Source organism: Pyrus communis, chromosome 2, assembly GCF_963583255.1.
Source record: "Pyrus communis chromosome 2, drPyrComm1.1, whole genome shotgun sequence".
In the NCBI taxonomy this organism is placed as follows: Eukaryota; Viridiplantae; Streptophyta; class Magnoliopsida; order Rosales; family Rosaceae; genus Pyrus; species Pyrus communis.
Window position 1 is genome coordinate 20,899,376 of NC_084804.1, and position 17,562 is coordinate 20,916,937.

General features: G+C 39.7%; 1 protein-coding gene across 1 annotated transcript; it reads right to left on the reverse strand.

Annotated features, from left to right (window-relative positions):
- Positions 1–519: 519 nt before the first annotated feature.
- LOC137726299 (cysteine proteinase mucunain-like) lies at positions 520–3,227 on the reverse strand. The gene is made up of 5 exons (XM_068465209.1): positions 2,683–3,227; positions 1,849–2,084; positions 1,621–1,761; positions 967–1,425; positions 520–876 (listed from the first exon to the last, which is right to left on the reverse strand). Exons 1-5 carry the CDS (start codon positions 3,188–3,190, stop codon positions 793–795), a joined length of 1,428 nt encoding a protein of 475 aa, XP_068321310.1. The 5' UTR covers positions 3,191–3,227; the 3' UTR covers positions 520–792.
- Positions 3,228–17,562: the final 14,335 nt, after the last annotated feature.

Genomic DNA, 17,562 nt, shown 5'->3' on the forward strand with positions numbered 1-17,562 from the left:
AATTGTTAATTACAAAAAGGTGGATGAAATGCTTTTATATTAGGGGTTTTCTAGCTTCAACTTTGTCCTCCCATTCAAAATCCCTACGATAACAGCCCACTAAAAAGCCATACTTAAGAGTTAAGGCTATTGTTCTTCCAAAAAAAAAAAAAAAAAATAGAGTTAAGGCTATTGCGTTTTCTCAACACGCTTCAATTTAAAATTAAACATTTAAAAAGTGTTTGATAAAATTAAAATATACTGATTATTTTAAAAGCAAAAGCCTCCAAATTAACAATAGTTTGGAGGTTGTTTTTAAAACTACTTTAATAAAAAGTTGAGTTGCGCCTTTAAAAATATTTTTAATTTCTGTTATAATCTCATTAATTTTAAATAATGACATTATTTATCATTCCAGACAATGTTTTTACACTTCTTTTCATACTCACAGCACTTCAACTGCTTTATTTTGCTACTGATTATTCTCAAAGCACGACAGAAACAATTTATTAAAAGAACACAACAATCCCACACTAGTGAAATTAATGGATTATAGAGAGCAGCAACAAGCAACCGACTCGTTCTGAGATTAAATAAGAGCTTAGTTTCCCATTTGTTTTGACTTGGTTCCATAATTTATATACAACAATCATCCAAAGTACTGAAAAAAAGAATTGAATTCCAAGTAAAAATATCTATAAATCTATTACAATGAACACGAAACCATTTCTTCCTTGCGACATATGCATATTTTCTTGGGAGCAAACTCGGTTCACCTTCTTCCTTGAACACCCAATTTGACTGTTTGGATCCTCAAGCACTTGGGAAGCGGAAACGCCGGCTGCTTCTAGCAGGAGTTCGCTTTAGCGCTTTCACGCTCAATGGATTGTCTTTGCTCTGTTTCAATGAACACATTGTCAGCAAAAACGAAAAGGATCAACGTAGAAAAATTAAAGTGGAAAGAGAGATGGGAGTATGATTCATTACCAATCGGCAAGTTCCCGCATCAAGGTCGCATACGGGGTACTCGTGAGGGCAGCAGCTGTAATGGTCATCACAGCAGGTTGCAGACTCTAGAGGGCAGCATCCCCATCCAAAGCAGTAGTTGCCATACTCATAGGCGCAGCAGCATGTAGTTCCCATGGGGCATGAGTAGTACTCATCGCACACGGTAGGGGGCTTCACAGGAGGAGGAGATGGTGGTGATGGGGCAGGTCTTGGGGGGTTCTGACCCTTTTTAGTAGGGTATGAGGCCTCAATGGCAATACCACATTTGCCGGTATTGATGCTAGCCACATTACGTTCCAACTTGATGTAACCAGCCTCGCCCCAATTGGGACCCCATGAGTTCCTCACGATCCAGTAGTCTACACCATTTTCGGTGCCATAACCAACAGCAACCACACCATGGTCTAGATCTGTTCCACAACGTCCAGTGAAGACACCCTGAATGGACAGATAATTTCAACGTTGTCAGACTATAAATTAGGACGAACATGATTCTGAAATCAAGTGATTAATATTCACAGCTCAACAACAGAGCATGCCAAACCGTCTAGCAAGAGAACTCTATCAATTTCCCACACATGCATACAGTTACAAATATAATGTAGATGATTTGGAATAAGATAGAAGCATTACCGATTGGTAGAGTTGGAATTCCCTGCCACCAGCTTCAATGGCAACACTAACTGGTTGGTGTGCCACAGCCTTCTTCAACGACTTCTCATCATTTTCTGGAACATCTTCATACCCATCAATGGACACAACCCGAGCATTTTTCTGCAAAAGAGAAAAAGAAACATTATCACAATGATATAAAATGTCACTCATACTCGATAGCCAGTAGAGGTTGACTTGGATGCATACTCTGTTAGGATCACATGAACCATCTCGAGCATGGTAAGGGTAATCTGCTTCAGTATCAATACCGCCATTGGTGATGATGAATTGGAAGGCATAGTCCATCAGACCTCCATTGCATCCCTGGTTGTATGATCTGTCACAATCCACTAGTTCTTGCTCTGATAAAGAGATCAGCTCACCGGTCACAATCTTGTTTATGCCTTCCACCGCGCCAACCGTTGAGAACGCCCAGCAACTCCCTTCAATCCGAAGCACATAAAATTATTAGTAAGAAACAAAATGCTGCAGCAGCAGTAGCATATTTTATAGCTGTGGATTGAACAAGATGTCCGAGGCAGATATCTAAATGAAAAATTGACCGATCATTTAACTCTCTAATAGTATATGTATGCAGGGCATGACAAAATTCACGTTCACACATTTTCTAGCCGGAGATGAAACAAGGATGGCGGAGACAGATATCTAAACGAAAAACTAACTCTCGGATAATACATTCGCAATGCATGACAAATAATTCAGATATCAACACTCAACATGCTACAATCACTTATATAACAAAACCATCTTTTGGAGAAAGCACTTTCCAACTTTTTCTTCCAGAAGAACAAACATAAACCAGCCTCACACATATCATAAATCCAGAAGAAAATAAATAAATTAAGGATCTTTGGCCAACATATTGATATTTTCCAGGAAAACAATGTTGATATTTCCGGGAAAACAATGTTGATATTTCCCGGAAAACAAAATACCTCCAAAGAAACAGCGCCAACAAAAAAACAAAAAAACGAATAAATGCACAACATAAAAACAACAAAACGAAAATCAAAAGCTCACCGCATTGGCCCTGATCCTTCACGGCAGGAACAGCGCCCTCGGCTCTCCAATCGACCGACTCCGGCAACTTATCGCCGGCCCGGAACGCGTACCGGTCGCTCTTCCTCGACCCAGAAAGCCAGGACCGCCGGCGCCGGTCCACCTTGGCACCCAAGTAAACAGACCGGTACTCCTCGTTGGTCAGATCGGCGAACCGGTTCAGACCCACCTTGTAAGTCCGGCTCTGCTTATTGTGCTCGTCAATGAACCTGAGATTATCCTTAAAAATCTCGAACCTCCGCTCTTTCTCCCCCAAGGCGTTGTAGTTTTTGGCGTGCTTGACGAGCCAGGATTCGTAGAGGGCCTTGACCTCCGTCTCGGTTGGGTCCGACGAGGCGGGCATGCCATGCTTCTCGTTGTAGTCGACGATGGACATGTCCATGGCGGCGGCAAGGGGGAGGAGAAGGAGAAGGACCATGCAGGGCAATGAGGCCATGGCCCCAGAAGATCTTGAGGATTGTCGTTTCATTGTTGACGAAAGGTCTGAGAGGGAATGTGATGGGTAGAATTGGGGTTGGTGGGTATTATATAGGACAAAAGAGGGGAGGGGGGAGGGGGGAGGGGGGATTTTGATAGGCTGGATGAAGCAGAAGAGAACGACAGCGAATTGAATTTGGAAAAGAATACCGGAATTGCGTTGAAATAGGAATATTAGAGAGCCCTGCTGTGTCACGATCGGTTGGGGTCCTGGTGGTGACCACCTCTATAAATTTTTATTTTTTTTATTCTAATACGATGATATATTTACATTGAGGTGTCAGAAATAAATTAGTCTGTTCACGGTTTCAAATTTTAAAAACCCACTTATCAAGCGAAGTGGGTATATTTTAAAAGAAAATTTTATTTATAAGCGTTTTTTGTTAAAAGATACTTGTTTTAAATGTGTGAATTTTTGTTGAAAATTCAATTGCCCTTGAAAAAACATTTGACATATGTATTTTCAAAAAACGCTTCCAAGAACCAAAAACACTATAAATTTATGTGCCAAACACAATTAGTAGTGTTTTGACTGTCGAAAAGTACTTTTTAACCCTTGCACAAGCAAACCCAAACATGCACCGCTTAGGCGCCTAAGCGATCTTGATTCTTGGACGGTTTTTGACCATTGATGCATGTGAAGTGTGCATTTAATCAACAGTTATAAATTATCTTTTTATTTTTTTTATTTTATTTTTTTATGTTTTTGAGTCTGACCCTTGTCTTATCTAATCATTGTTATTAGGTGATGTAAAGAAAATTGTTGAGCTCATTCTTCCATTTATAAATAACGTATTTTAATCGTATAAATTTTATAATAGGAACGGTTAATTTCTTGGTGTGGTTTGTGGGGTGGCCATTAGGAATTTTAAATTACTTTCATTTTGTGCTAATTTCCTTCCTATCAAGAAATTGATCACTGGAGCATATGTACCCATCTAACACCTTTGTAATTGATCTGTAATTAGTTATTTGTGGTAATGAAATTCTATCACTTCTATAAAAAAATGATACGTCAAAATTGTGAATGGTTTCAACTTGAGAAACCCTTGTTTGATCAGTCGTAGTGCAATGTACGCAAAGCATTTATCTGATACATGCTACATTTTTTGCATTTTCATTCTCGGGAAGTAAACATATCATTAGAAAGCATTAGAATGTACGTTCGTTTTTCCGAGCAATTGAGATCAAGGTTTTATAAATATGTAGAATACCTAATCAAAATTTCATTATCTAAGCAGCCTTTCAAAAGTAAATTTTGATGACGCACATTTGAAGATAATTGACAAGTATTTGTTTTTCAAACCAAGTTAAAATTAACCTAAGGGGTTGGTCTAGTAGAAAGTAATCAAAGGTTTGGGACCCCAACTTGAATTTGAACTCCCACGGATACATTTATTGGACCTACTAGCTCTATTTTGATATACTGTTTGATACAGTGACAAAAAATACGTTGCTGCATCACGTGATACGGTGACCAAAATATGTTACTCCCACGGATGTATTCAAAGATGTGTGGTATGATACTTCCTATATTAAAAAAGAAGTGAGGTTGAAATTGCTCAATTATTTGAAGTTGATGTTTTTCTTTGTACTCAACATAGTCGGTAGACAAAACGTCTCCAAATTCCCACATGCTTCAAACAACGAGCCAGCTAAGTTTCCCGAGAAACAAACAACACCAATTCCAAAAAAAAAAAACCAAATTGCAATGGCAATTAAACAACTCGATTTGCCTAGCTTTGTTGTCACAACACATTATATGACGACTCTGTGATAGTTTGAGAGTTTAGGCAGCAAGGTTTCACGATGGCAAATTAGGCAGAATTTAGATACTTGTGGATTTGTTAACAAGTAAGAAAAATTTGCAGCACATGGTTGATGTAGGAAACATGGGAATGAAAGATGTTGGCAAATTGAAAAGGACGCAAAAGATAATATTGGTCACGTACAGATTATAGAATGCGTGCATTGTTCTCCTCATGATCGTAATAAGTTGAAGATTTGACAACTAAAATTTATGATGAAATTATCTTTTTGTGATTAATGCGAAATTGAATTTGAGACAGTTTTTCTTATAAGCATGAAGGAGGATTTGCAATTGAAATCTCTTTTTCATTTTTAGGTCAAAAGTACTTTATATTACAAAATAAAAAATTTTACAAACTGACAAGGCCCAAAGCTAAACATATTAACATCAAAAAATTGATTCACAGCAGAACGACACACTACAAGAGCTAAGATACAATTAGGCCCAAACCGTAAAACACGAACACGGAACCTAGAAACTTCTACCGTCTCTTTCGCCGCCAAAGATCGCCCCAAGCCGTCCAATTCCTCTTTTACAACCAAGCAATACCTCACCAAATGCCACATCCAACTCCAATTTGCTTCCTGAGCACAACCATAAAGTAAGGATAACCGAAAACCAAACGAGAGAAGCCAACTATTGAGATGAAGTATGTGGAGATCCACGAACGACACTGCTGATAAAGGTCACCGGAGCCGGTGAAACCACCGGAGTTCTACACACAATTTCAGTGGGTTGTATAGCTGAAAATCGGAATATGGAGGAACACAGAGGATAGATACTGTCCGGGAAGGAGAAATAAGACATATTAGTATAACAACTAAGGCGAAAAAATAGTAAAAGTAAGAAAAAAAGACAAGAAGGAAAGAGAGGGGAGGACGGTGATTGACCCTGGCCAAAGCTAGGGTCAACGTCACTGGTTCTGCTCAAATTTGGAGGCTAGACCCGAACGGATGAGAAAAATTCCCAAAAAGAGAGACAGACTCTCACTAGAGAGAGAAAGCTGGTAAGTTTGTTGTTTAGGTCTTGATGCAACTATTGTTTTTTCAATTGAAATCTCTTCAACCATTGAAAAAGGAGATTTATCACTAAACTAAAAAATAGTACACTAAAAATGGCCTTTAGGAATGGTGAAACTCTGCTGCGTTCCCTACAGAGAAAAAGCGTCGGTTTTTCTCCGTTGCCAATAACAACCCAGTACCTCGGTTTATAGTAATATACGACGCTTATTTGGTATTATTTGTTGACTTTCATGGGTTTTTTGTTGACTTCCATTGGTAAAAACATCTATTGCAATTTGCATCGGTACTTCTGTAAATTCTGATGCCTGTCCCTCTTTAAGGCATTTGGTTTACATTAAAAACTTATGCAATAGCAATCTGCCACTTCAGTTTTTATATAGGATAGAAGCTATAAATATCAAAATTAATTGACTATTGAAAATTGTTTCATTTTGATACATATTCGATGTCAAGATTGATTGCTTATTTAAGTCACCCTACGTAATGAATTGAAGTTTTCTGCGCATAGATTTGCCAATTTTTTTAATACTATGTATAATTTATAGATATGAAAAATTGAAGGCTAGGATGGACAACGACGACTGTAGAAAACACGAAAAAATGTAAAAGAAGGAACAGGGGCATATCAGTTTAGGATTGTTGTGCTTTTTAAAAAAAAATATTTTTGTGTTTTAAGAATGATCAATTACTGTTGCAGGCCTACTAAATTAGGAATGTGATTTTGTAAATCCTAACATATCTAGGATATCATTATGAGATTTTACAATATCTCTTAGACTATATATTATCCTATTAGAGTTGTAATCATATTAGGGTAAGAAATTAACTTTTCCTACTATTATAAATAAAGGCATAATGGGGTGGAATAGAACATCTCACAATTGCACATTGCTCTCTTTCTCTCTATTGTGCCGCACCCCCTATCTCTCTTTCCTTATTATAGTTCAGTAAATTAGACCTACAACACGTTATCAGCACGCTCTTGACATTGCGCTGAAGATAGTTTATTCTTCAATCATGGGAGTATTACATTTTAATCATTCTCTTTATGATTAATTAATTAATTTATTGAATTAATCCACATGCTATTGATTCGATTTAATTTTTGTTTTTTGTTGAACGTGATACAACGCATTGAAGATGCAATTCCGGCTTTCCAAGAAAGATCTACAAATTTTAAGGCTCAGTTATTTTCTGCCAATTAGGTTCTTTTAAAATAAATTAAGATATTTGAAACGACCATTAAGTATGAAAACATTTCCCATAATGCATGAATCCCTATATTTATATTTTCCTTTCAATTATTTATATATTGCATATTTTGTCAATATATATATATATATTTGTTCATGCAATACACAATTATGCTATGTGGAATTTGTGAGTCAAAGCATCAAAATAAATTAGAAACAATTAGGGTTTTTCAAACCCTAGTGCCGAAAAAGTTAAAAAAAAAAAAAAAAAAATCAGGGATTTTTTTTTTTTTTTTACACGGCTGAGTCGCGACTTCTAGCCACGCCGAGCCAACGACGTGTTGCACCAAGCCTGAAGCTTGGGTATGCGACATGGCAGCCCTTTGGGCTTTGTGCTAAAATTGGACTAGGCCTACGCTTGGGTCCCTAATACATGGGCTTCACGACCCGTGGTCTGTTCTAAAAACCAGCAACTATTGCTGGACTTTTCCAGATTTGGCTTGCTTTTTAGAAGCCAGCGATAGCTGGGTTTGTCCCGTGTCAACCAACAACCAAGCTCCTGAGGCCCAACAGCTGCAGGGACTTGACCTATGACTTTGCAGCCAACCCAAGTGTGCTGGGTTGTGTCATTTTAGGTATTTTTTTTTCTGACCCAATGCCATGTATTGGCATCCTCGCTTCATAAACATACTCACATAATTTTTGGGACGTTTTTGGTTAACGGTAATTAAGCTATAATTCAATTGTCACTTGGCCCACCACCAATTGAAGCTAATAAGACCCGACTGTCATTATTTTGCTTTCACAATCGACCTTGTATGGTCCGATCTATTGAATTAATTAAAAATGACCGTCTGTCCATTAATCTGACAAGACATTCAAAATTATTGGCCTTGTAGACATGTAAATTTCGTTGCATACAGTTGATGCATCACAAATCTCCACGTGGCATATGACTCATCACAAATGAGTAAGTCATCAATGACATATGGCACAAATCAAGTAAAGGAAGCTCAAAAGCATTCCTAAAACTCGGCAATGGGGAAGAAATCTCCTTAAAATTGGCAAGGAGCCCAAATTGCTTCCAAAATCGGAAAGAAAGCTAAAACATCTTCACAAAACAAGCAAGAATTGAAGATTGCTCACAAAATAGGCAACAAGCCTTATAGATTTCGGCCAAGCAAGGTAAAGTGGCTGAAAACAAGACATAAAACATGCTTAAATTCTCCTATGGACGAATGAAGACACAAATCAAAGTCAAATCCACCCAAAGTCATGGTTTTGGAAGTCTATAAATACAAGGTCCCAAGACAAGCATAGGGGGTGGACAATTTCTACATTGAAGGGCTGAAATTCTCACAAAAGGAGAACCTCTGCCAAATCTTTAAAGACTAATGCGCTGCCAAAGCTCTCTTCAAAGAACACATAACCAAAGCCGAAACTTTCTTTCAACCAAAGCTGAAGCATCCCTTGAAGAATCAACAAGTACTTGTGCTAATTCATTCAAGACTTTGTTGCAAGCTCAAAACTTGTAACGACGTTCGATTCAAGATCAAGTCACCAAGACCCTTGAATTAATGAAAATCTACATCAACACTCATTTTGCCGCAACCCTAAACCTGAGGTGAAGATTATCCACGCATTGTTTCAAGCTCAGAACTTGAAGAAATCGTTCAATCGTTCGTTCGAGATCAAGTCATCGTGACCCTTGGATCAATAATCAACCATCTACATCAAATTTGAAAACTGAATTAGAGGAAAATTGTAAACAAAGATTGTATCCTTACAAATTCATCAATACAAATCTACTTTGTACACGTGTTCTCGTTTCATTCGTTATAAAATTTTCGTGTTTACAAATTTGGCATGCCCAATGGGACATCTATGCCTCTTATCTTTGTCTTCAAATCCGCAAAAAGCATACATGGCTTCAAGAAATGATCAAGTTATTCCCCCAACCAACGTGAAGAACAAGAACATCCTTGTCGCAAGTGGTGAAACTTTAGGCATCACAACCCGAAGCAAGGCAAAAGCTCTCTTTTCCGTGCCTTCCAGCCTTATATCAACTTTGCCGAAGGAGCAAGAACACCTAAGGCACGAGCTCCTTATCACCCTGGCCTCTCTAAAGGCGCCAAGGGAAGAAAGCTCGATGAGGTACTCCGAGTTGTTGACTTCTGATATCGACTCAAGCAGCAACTCGTATCTCGTAGCCAAGCAAGTCATGATTACTGGTGCGACTTTAATTGAAGAGCAGCTATCATAAATGAGCGAAGTAATTGGAAAGCTGACAAGGACCATGAAGGAAAATGACTTGCCGATTACTACACTCGTCAATCGTTTGGAGGTGCAGCACGATGAGAAAGCTGACCCGAAGGTTGATCCACCAAATGAGGAAACTGACAAAAAGAAGGAGCCTCTAATGGACAAAGCTGAGAAGAAGCTAAAGGTGGACTGAGCTGTGACGCATATGTGATCTTTCTCTATCTAACAGTTGCAAGAGATGACTACAAGCACCATCAAGGAGCAGTACGAATGGAGCTTACATGACTCTGTGCTGTACTTAATGCGCTACTCCAAGAAGATTGATGCCTTGAGGATGCCAAAGGGTTATCAGCCACCTAAATTCATGCAATTCGATGGAAAGGGCAATATTAAGCAACATATTGCCTATTTCATTGAAACCTGCAACACTACTGGGATAAAGGGAGTCTACCTCGTCAAACAGTTCTTGTGCTCGTTAAAAGGTAACGCCTTTGACTGGTACATTGACCTAAAGCCCGAGTCTATCAACAGTTGGGATCAGCTTGAAAGGGAATTCCTCAACCGCTTCTATAACACCCGTCGCACTGTAAGCATGATAGAGCTAATAAGTATGAAGCAGTGGAAGGATGAACTTTTTGTCAACTATGTCAATAGGTGGCGTTTATTAAGTCTGGATTGCAAAGATCAGCTTTCTAAAACCTTCGCCATTAAGATGTGTGTTCAAGGCATGCACTGGGGGTTACATTACATCCTCAAAGGCATAAAACCGAGAACATTTGAAGAATTGGCAACTCGATCCCATGATATGGAGTCGAGTATTGCTAATCATAGGAAGAATGAGCCAATCGCCGACTTAAAAAACGATAAGATGTTTGCCCTAAAGGTAGACAAGACTGGAAAAAAGATCGCCAAGGAAGCTTTTGCTGTCCATACTACCCCCATCAAGACATCCTCCGTGCTCATCAAAATCTCCTTAAAAAACAAAACAAAGGAGATGAAGAGAGGTGAGCCTTCTCACACCCAAGACAGGTACAAAAACACTTTGAGGGAAATAGAGTAGAAGACATACCCTTTTCCTTACTCTAACGTGGCTGCAATGCTAGACGACTTGCTAGAAAAGAAGGTGATTGAGTTACCCGAATGCAAGCGCCCCGAAGAAATGAATCGCGTTAACAATCCTAGGTACTGCAAATACCATCATATCGTAAGTCATCCTGTTGGTAAGTGCTTCATCCTCAAAGAGCTTATCATGAAGCAAGCACAACAAGGGCAGATCGGGCTTGACTTTGAAGACACGGCCGTAACACATACTACTACGATTACGTTTGGATCATCCGATCATGTGCCTCTTTAAGTGACGCCTGACCACTTTTGTTTATACTCAAGCTACATGGCACATTCTGCACAACCATTACTAGGGGTAAGTGACCAAAATGCACCTACCGATGATAAAGAAGGGTGGACACTAATGACCTACAAAAAGACAAGGAAGCCAAGACCACAAGCTATATGGCCTAAGGTGGAACAAGGGCTGCAACAATAGGAAGCCCAAAATGAGCGTAAGAGCTGTTAAGCCAATAAAAGTAGGGGAACCTATGGAGCAAGAGCTATGCATTCCCGTTTCTTGCACGAGTACTTCCTAAAGGACTTCTTCCAACATTGCACTACCGTTGCCTGTCATATGGTTAAAGTGGAGATAGAAGAGCCCTCGAAAGGCAAAGGTGTCACTATTGAGGAATAGAAGACCCTCACGCCCAAAGAAAGCCTGCTGGCACACTTTAGCATCAAAGAACCATTACGATTGCCCAAGGAGATGCGAAAAGCACTAGTAGAGGTCTTGGTGAGTCCCGACGACCACGAAGTGCAAGAAAGCAAGGACGAAGGCTTGAAACTTTCGCCACATGAGTATGCCACGTGTTGTGCCGCCTATGACGCAATCAACTTCACTGACGAAGACTTGCTGCTGGGATCAAAGCCTCATAACCATCATCTCTTCATCTTTGGGTACATAAGGGAGCACAAAGTCAACCGCATCCTTGTGGATGGTGGATCGGCCATAAACATCATGCCAAAGTCAACAATAACATAATCGGCATCAAGGTGTTGAACTATCCTGAAACCGCCTCCTAATCCAAGGTCTTAACCAAGGAGAACAAAGAGCGATAAACATGATATGAGTCGAGATGACCATTGGCGAACTCAAATCAAGCATGTTATTCCATGTGATCGATGCAAGAACTTCCTACAACTTGCTCTTACGAAGGCCTTGGGTCCATGATAATAGAGTGGTGTTGTCAATCCTTCATCAATGCTTAAAGTTTTACCGAGAAAGAGTAAAGGTGATACAAGGCGACACCAAGCCATTCACCGAAGCCGAATCACACTTTGTGGATGCCAAGTTCTACATGGATGAAGACAGCGTAGGACCAATCACACCAAAGTCATATGCAAGAAAAGCTTACATCCTAGCTACAACAGATTACTTCTCCAAGTGGGCTGAAGCCATACCCTTAAGGGAAGTTAAGAAGGAAACTGTCATCCGTTTCATCAAGGAACATATCATCCACCGATATGTTATGCCTCGCTACATCATCACCGATAACGGAAAATAGTTCTCCAACCGACTTATGGATAAGCTCTGTGAGAAATACAAATTCAAGCAGCATAAGTCTTCCATGTATCATGCTTCGGCCAATGGTCTTGCAGAAATAATCAACAAAATGATGTGCAACCTTCTGAAGAAGGTAATCGGCCGAACAAAGAGAGACTAGCACGAAAGAATAAGCGAAGCACTTTGGGCATATAGGATGACACATATGACTCCTACCTAAGTTACGCCTTATTCTCTTGTATATGGTGTGGAAGCTGTTTTGTTGCTTGAAAGTCAAATCCTATTACTAAGGATGGCTATACAAGAAGGCTTGACTAAAGAGGAAAACGCAAAGCTACGACTTCAAAAGTTGAAAGCATTTGACGAAATGAGGCTCGAAGCTTAACAACATTTGGAATGCTACCAAGCATGGCTATCCAAGGCATTCCATAAGAAGGTTCACCCAAGGTATTTCTAAATTTGAGATCTTGTCTTAGCATTACGAAAACCCATCATCACAACTCACAAGACAAAAGGAAAGTTTACATCAAACTGGGATAGACCTTACATAATACAAGAGGTCTACACTAACGGCTCCTACTTAATCATGGCGGAAGACGGCTTCAAGATCGACCCCATCAATGGCAGATTCTTGAAGCATTACTACCCCTAAACCAAACAAACAATGCTTCTTGTTCGCATGAGCTTAAAATGCGACACTCAATGCTCCTCGCCTGCATGAGCCTAAACTGCACATAACACACACAATGCTCATTGTTCTCACGAGCTTAAAAGGTGACACACAACACTCCTTGTTTGCACGAGCTTAAAAGGCAACACTCAATGCTCCTTGCCTACATGAGTCTAAACTGCACATGGCACAAAGCTTCTCGCCTGCACAAGACTAAACTGCATACGACAACAATGCTCCTTGTTCACATGAGCTTAAAAGGCGACACCCAATACTTCTTGTTCACCCAATGCTTATGGAAATGTTCCTGAGCACTTTCAAGTGGTCACTTGTTCAAAACTTGTTAACGCTGTTGCAAAACAAGCTCATCTTTGTGCGAGTCAACTTTCTCACCTGCCTTTTCAGAAGCATCCAAATGTAAGGAAGACAAACACGGGCATTGAAGAGCTAAGGCCGTATGTCCATCTTGCAAAGGAGCTGCGCTGGCACAATCGAAAGGTGCTAGCTGTGTAGGAACTGTAGAACAACCCTCTCTCAGTGCATCATTGCGTGAACGAGAAGAATTAATGCCACTTACCGTCCTCAATTCTTCATGGTGTACCTTTGACCACCAACCTACATAGGCACGGGTCACTGGATTACTCTTAAACTCGTCATTGGTCGGCAGGGTGATAAAAGCATTTATGCATGCACGGGTACAAGACTCCCAATGCATATACATGGCTTGCAAGGATTTCGACTGTGCATTTTCTTTCAGCTTGCCTAGCACATGTTGGACAAAACCAAACTGCCTGCTGAAACGATGTGAGCATTATACGGCTGAACGATACATCGGTTTCCTTGCCGTAACGAAATATACCCTAAACGAAGACTCGTAAGGTAAGACCAGTCTGAGAAATGAAGGTGTGAATCATATACGAGGACTCACTGTGCCAAGCCAACCCTTGCCAGGTGCTCCATTCTCAAACATTCGCAACTTCTAAACAACGCTTACAAATCATCAAGGCTCTTTGCAGAAAGCATGCCAGAATACTTCATCATCAAAGGCCTCAACTTGACTAAAGTTGATGAAGAAGGCTTTGACTTGTCTAAAGTTGACGAAGGAAAATGAGTGCCAAAGTACTCACCCAACTAACAGTACACATAGTGGTAAGGAAGTACCACAACACAATCTTTAGTGCTCGTTGAGTTTGAAACAATACTCAAGCCGTTATAAATGTTGGCTAAAATTGGAATAGCAAAGATGAAAGATTCACCTGCAGCCATCTTGCTAGCCACACTGAAGACTCTGGGACAGATAAAGTTGACGTCGTTTTTGGGGAAAACAAACTTACAAAGCCAACAAGCTAAGAAAACGGCTAGGTAAGATTCTTCCACATGCTCTGACGCTACGCTAAGTTCATCAAACACTTTCAATTCGGTAGGGGTGTGGCGGCCAGTTGAACCAATAACACCTAAAAAATTTGAGTCTCCCTTTGGCTAGGTGGTCTTGTTGCAACCACTTTTCTTTGAAGCATTCCTGTACTTCATGGAACCCTAATACCAAAATCGGATCCATGAAGATATCTTCATGCCTGACTTACCCTGAAGCTTCTGGGAAAACTTGTGATACACCCAAAACAAATAGCGGCAACTCGCAGGCAATCCTTAGCTATTGTGATGATTCCTCCATGCTAGGAATAACCTTGTCGTAAAACTTACCTTAGATCGGCAAACCTCCTATCTTATGAAGATCCCAAAGTGAAATCGACATCTCCCCTTATGCTATTTGAAATGTGTTGGTCGCTAAACACCAATGCTTGAAAAATGCACGAATGATGGAAGGATGACGATCATAACTAAACAAAGATGCGTATATAGCGTGATAAAGACCCACGTTAGTAAACATTTCTTTGGATCAGCTCAAAACATCTTCAAGCCACTCCCAATAAAACTCAACAAAGACGGCTTCTCCATTAGTCGACAAGGTGCAATTCCAAGTCATAGTTCCGCTATGGAAGCGATCATCAAGAAGCTTAAACGAAGCTGGCAAATTGTCACAAACATGGGATTCAAGATAAGAATCCTTGATGTACATACCTTCTTCTTCGTATTTGGTCAATCAAAATCTATCACCTCCCAAGATACTTCAGAAAACCACAACTTAATATACATCGAGTTGTCTTTAGTAAGAAAAACAAGCTCCTTAGGGCCAGCCAATGGCGCATAAAGCTTCAACATCGTTCCTTTATCTTGCGAATCGCATTCCTTCGCAAGAATGGTGATGGTATTGCTCTTAAAGCAATTGAAAAATACCATGGCTGCAACAAAACAAACAAGGCAACATAAGCATAAGAGTGGGGCGGCAAGAAGAAAAAAATTGCTTTACTAAAGCAAAAGACATGTGAGATAAACCTCGTGAGCATTGAAAGATGACGATGACAAAGTCACAAGGACGAAAAGAAATCAACCACAAAGCTTGAGCAGCACAGCAAATAGGGCAGTTACAAGATGGTCCTTGAAAGCACACTATAGTAGCAAAGAAAACCAAAATGCTATGTAATCACACTACGCAACCTTGCAGCGATTACTCAAGCACTTTCTTGCAATGCACGACAATGTCACCATAGAGGGAAAACTGTGACCAAAAGGCATTACAGAGCGTAACCCCGCTGCAATCTTTTACACAACACCACACGGTAAAAAATGATGCACTGCAAAAAGCAGCAAAAGGCATAACTCCAAGCAGTAAAACCTACGACACTATACAGCAGCAAACACATGGCAAGCATGGAGGCAGTGCACGGCAAGGATGTGTTGTGACAAGAACACACACCTAATTGTCCTATAAATAAGGGTCAATTGCTTCCTAATGCTATAGGGAAGATATATACCAAATAGCAAAAGGAAAATCAAAAGAAGGAAGCACATTCTAGCTACAAGAAGGAAACAAATTCCAGGCAAAAAAAGGCAATGCTTATGCACGACAATAAAGGGAAAAATGCTGTTTTTTGCACCAAAAATTAGCAAGGAAAAGAAAAGGAAACAAATAAATGAGGAAATGGCTTCAAAATGTCCAAAACATCAAAGGAAAGTATTTTTCCTTGCCAAAATACAAAAGGAAATCCCTCCAAAGCAAGGACAATTCTTCAAGTTTCCCAAATCGAAGGGGAAAAACACCCCCTTGGCTGAAAAAATGGAAAGGAAAAGGGAAAAAAAAAAAAAAAATCAAATCTTACTTACTCAAGGGCAAACATTAAATCTTTCCAAAACCTTGAAGGAAATCACTAGAGCTTTCCAACATCTTGAAGGAAATCACCCCATTACCAAAATTGAAGGAGATTCCTACCTAAGGGTGGAAAAACATTTTTTCCCATACCCACGAGGAAAAAATTCAAGTCCCAAAATACACCAAATGTATTTTGTCAAAAAATTTATGGAAAATCAATATGCATAATAAGTATGTACTGATTTATCCTTTTTCAAAATTTTCATTCACAATTAAGCCTCTACAGCCCTTGAAGAAAATTTTCATTTCATTCTAGATCAAGCCTTGATGACCCTTGAAGAAATGTTTCATTCAAGAAATACGCCTCAACGGCCCTTGACAAAATTCGTCATTTCCATTCAAGAAATACGACTCTACGACCCTTGAAGAAGCAAACTAATTCAAGATTAAGTCTCAACGACCCTTGAGTTAGAACATTCATATTGCAGGACTTCAAAACACGTTTCCTACATGTGACAACCACATGTCTACAACGCGCCTTGAAGTGGGGCCATTTGTAGACATGTAAATTTCGTTGCATGCAAATGATGCATCACAAAGCTCCACATGGCATATTACTCATCATAAATGGACAAGTCATCAATGACGTGTGGCACAAATCAAGCAAAGGAAGCTAAAAACCATTCCTAAAATTTGGCAAAGGGGAAGAAATCTCGTTAAAATCGGCAAGGGGCCCAAATTGCTCCCAAAACTGGAAAGAAAGCTAAAGCATCTTCACAAAACAAGAAAGAATTGAAGATTGCTCACAAAATAGACAACAAGCCCTATAGATTGTGGCCAAGAAAGGGAAAATGGCTGAAAAAGGGACACAAAGCATGCCTAAATTCTCCCATAAACGAATCAAGATAGAAATCAAAGCAAAATCCACCCAAAGGCATGGCTTTGGAAGTCTATAAATACAAGGTCCTAAGACAAGCATAGGGGGTGGACAATTTCTACATTGAAGGGTCGAAATTCTCACAAAAGGAGAACCTCTGCCAAATCTTTGAAGACTAATATGCTACCAAAGCTCTATTCAGAGAATGCACAACCAAAGCTGAGGCTTTCTTTTGACCAAAGCTGAAGCATTCCCTATGCAATGTTCAAAGGATTCAAATCAACACACACATATGTCCTGCATAATTTTTTGCTTTGCACGAAACTCTCTCACTTTTGAGAATACAATTGACTTCCCTAACTTCGTCAAGCATAACTCTCAATTTGTGTTAAACATCTATGTGATTGATAGCTGGAGACGTTTTTCAGTTTATGTTAAACATCTATGTGATTGACAAATGGAGACATCTCTCAGTTTGTGTTAAATAACTCTGGAGCCGTAGAGTTAGGCAATTGAGGAACATCTCTCAGTTTATATGAACAGATCTACTCAAAGGTCGGTTGACTACCTATCTAAGTCTTTATCAACAAGGGTTCTTTGAGTCCTTGTTGGAAAAGGTCACTTCATTAGTTTCTCAGCGAAGTGGGGTGTTACCAAGTTGTATTGTTCGACACATTTAAAGCTAAACCTGATTTATGATTGGATATTCAC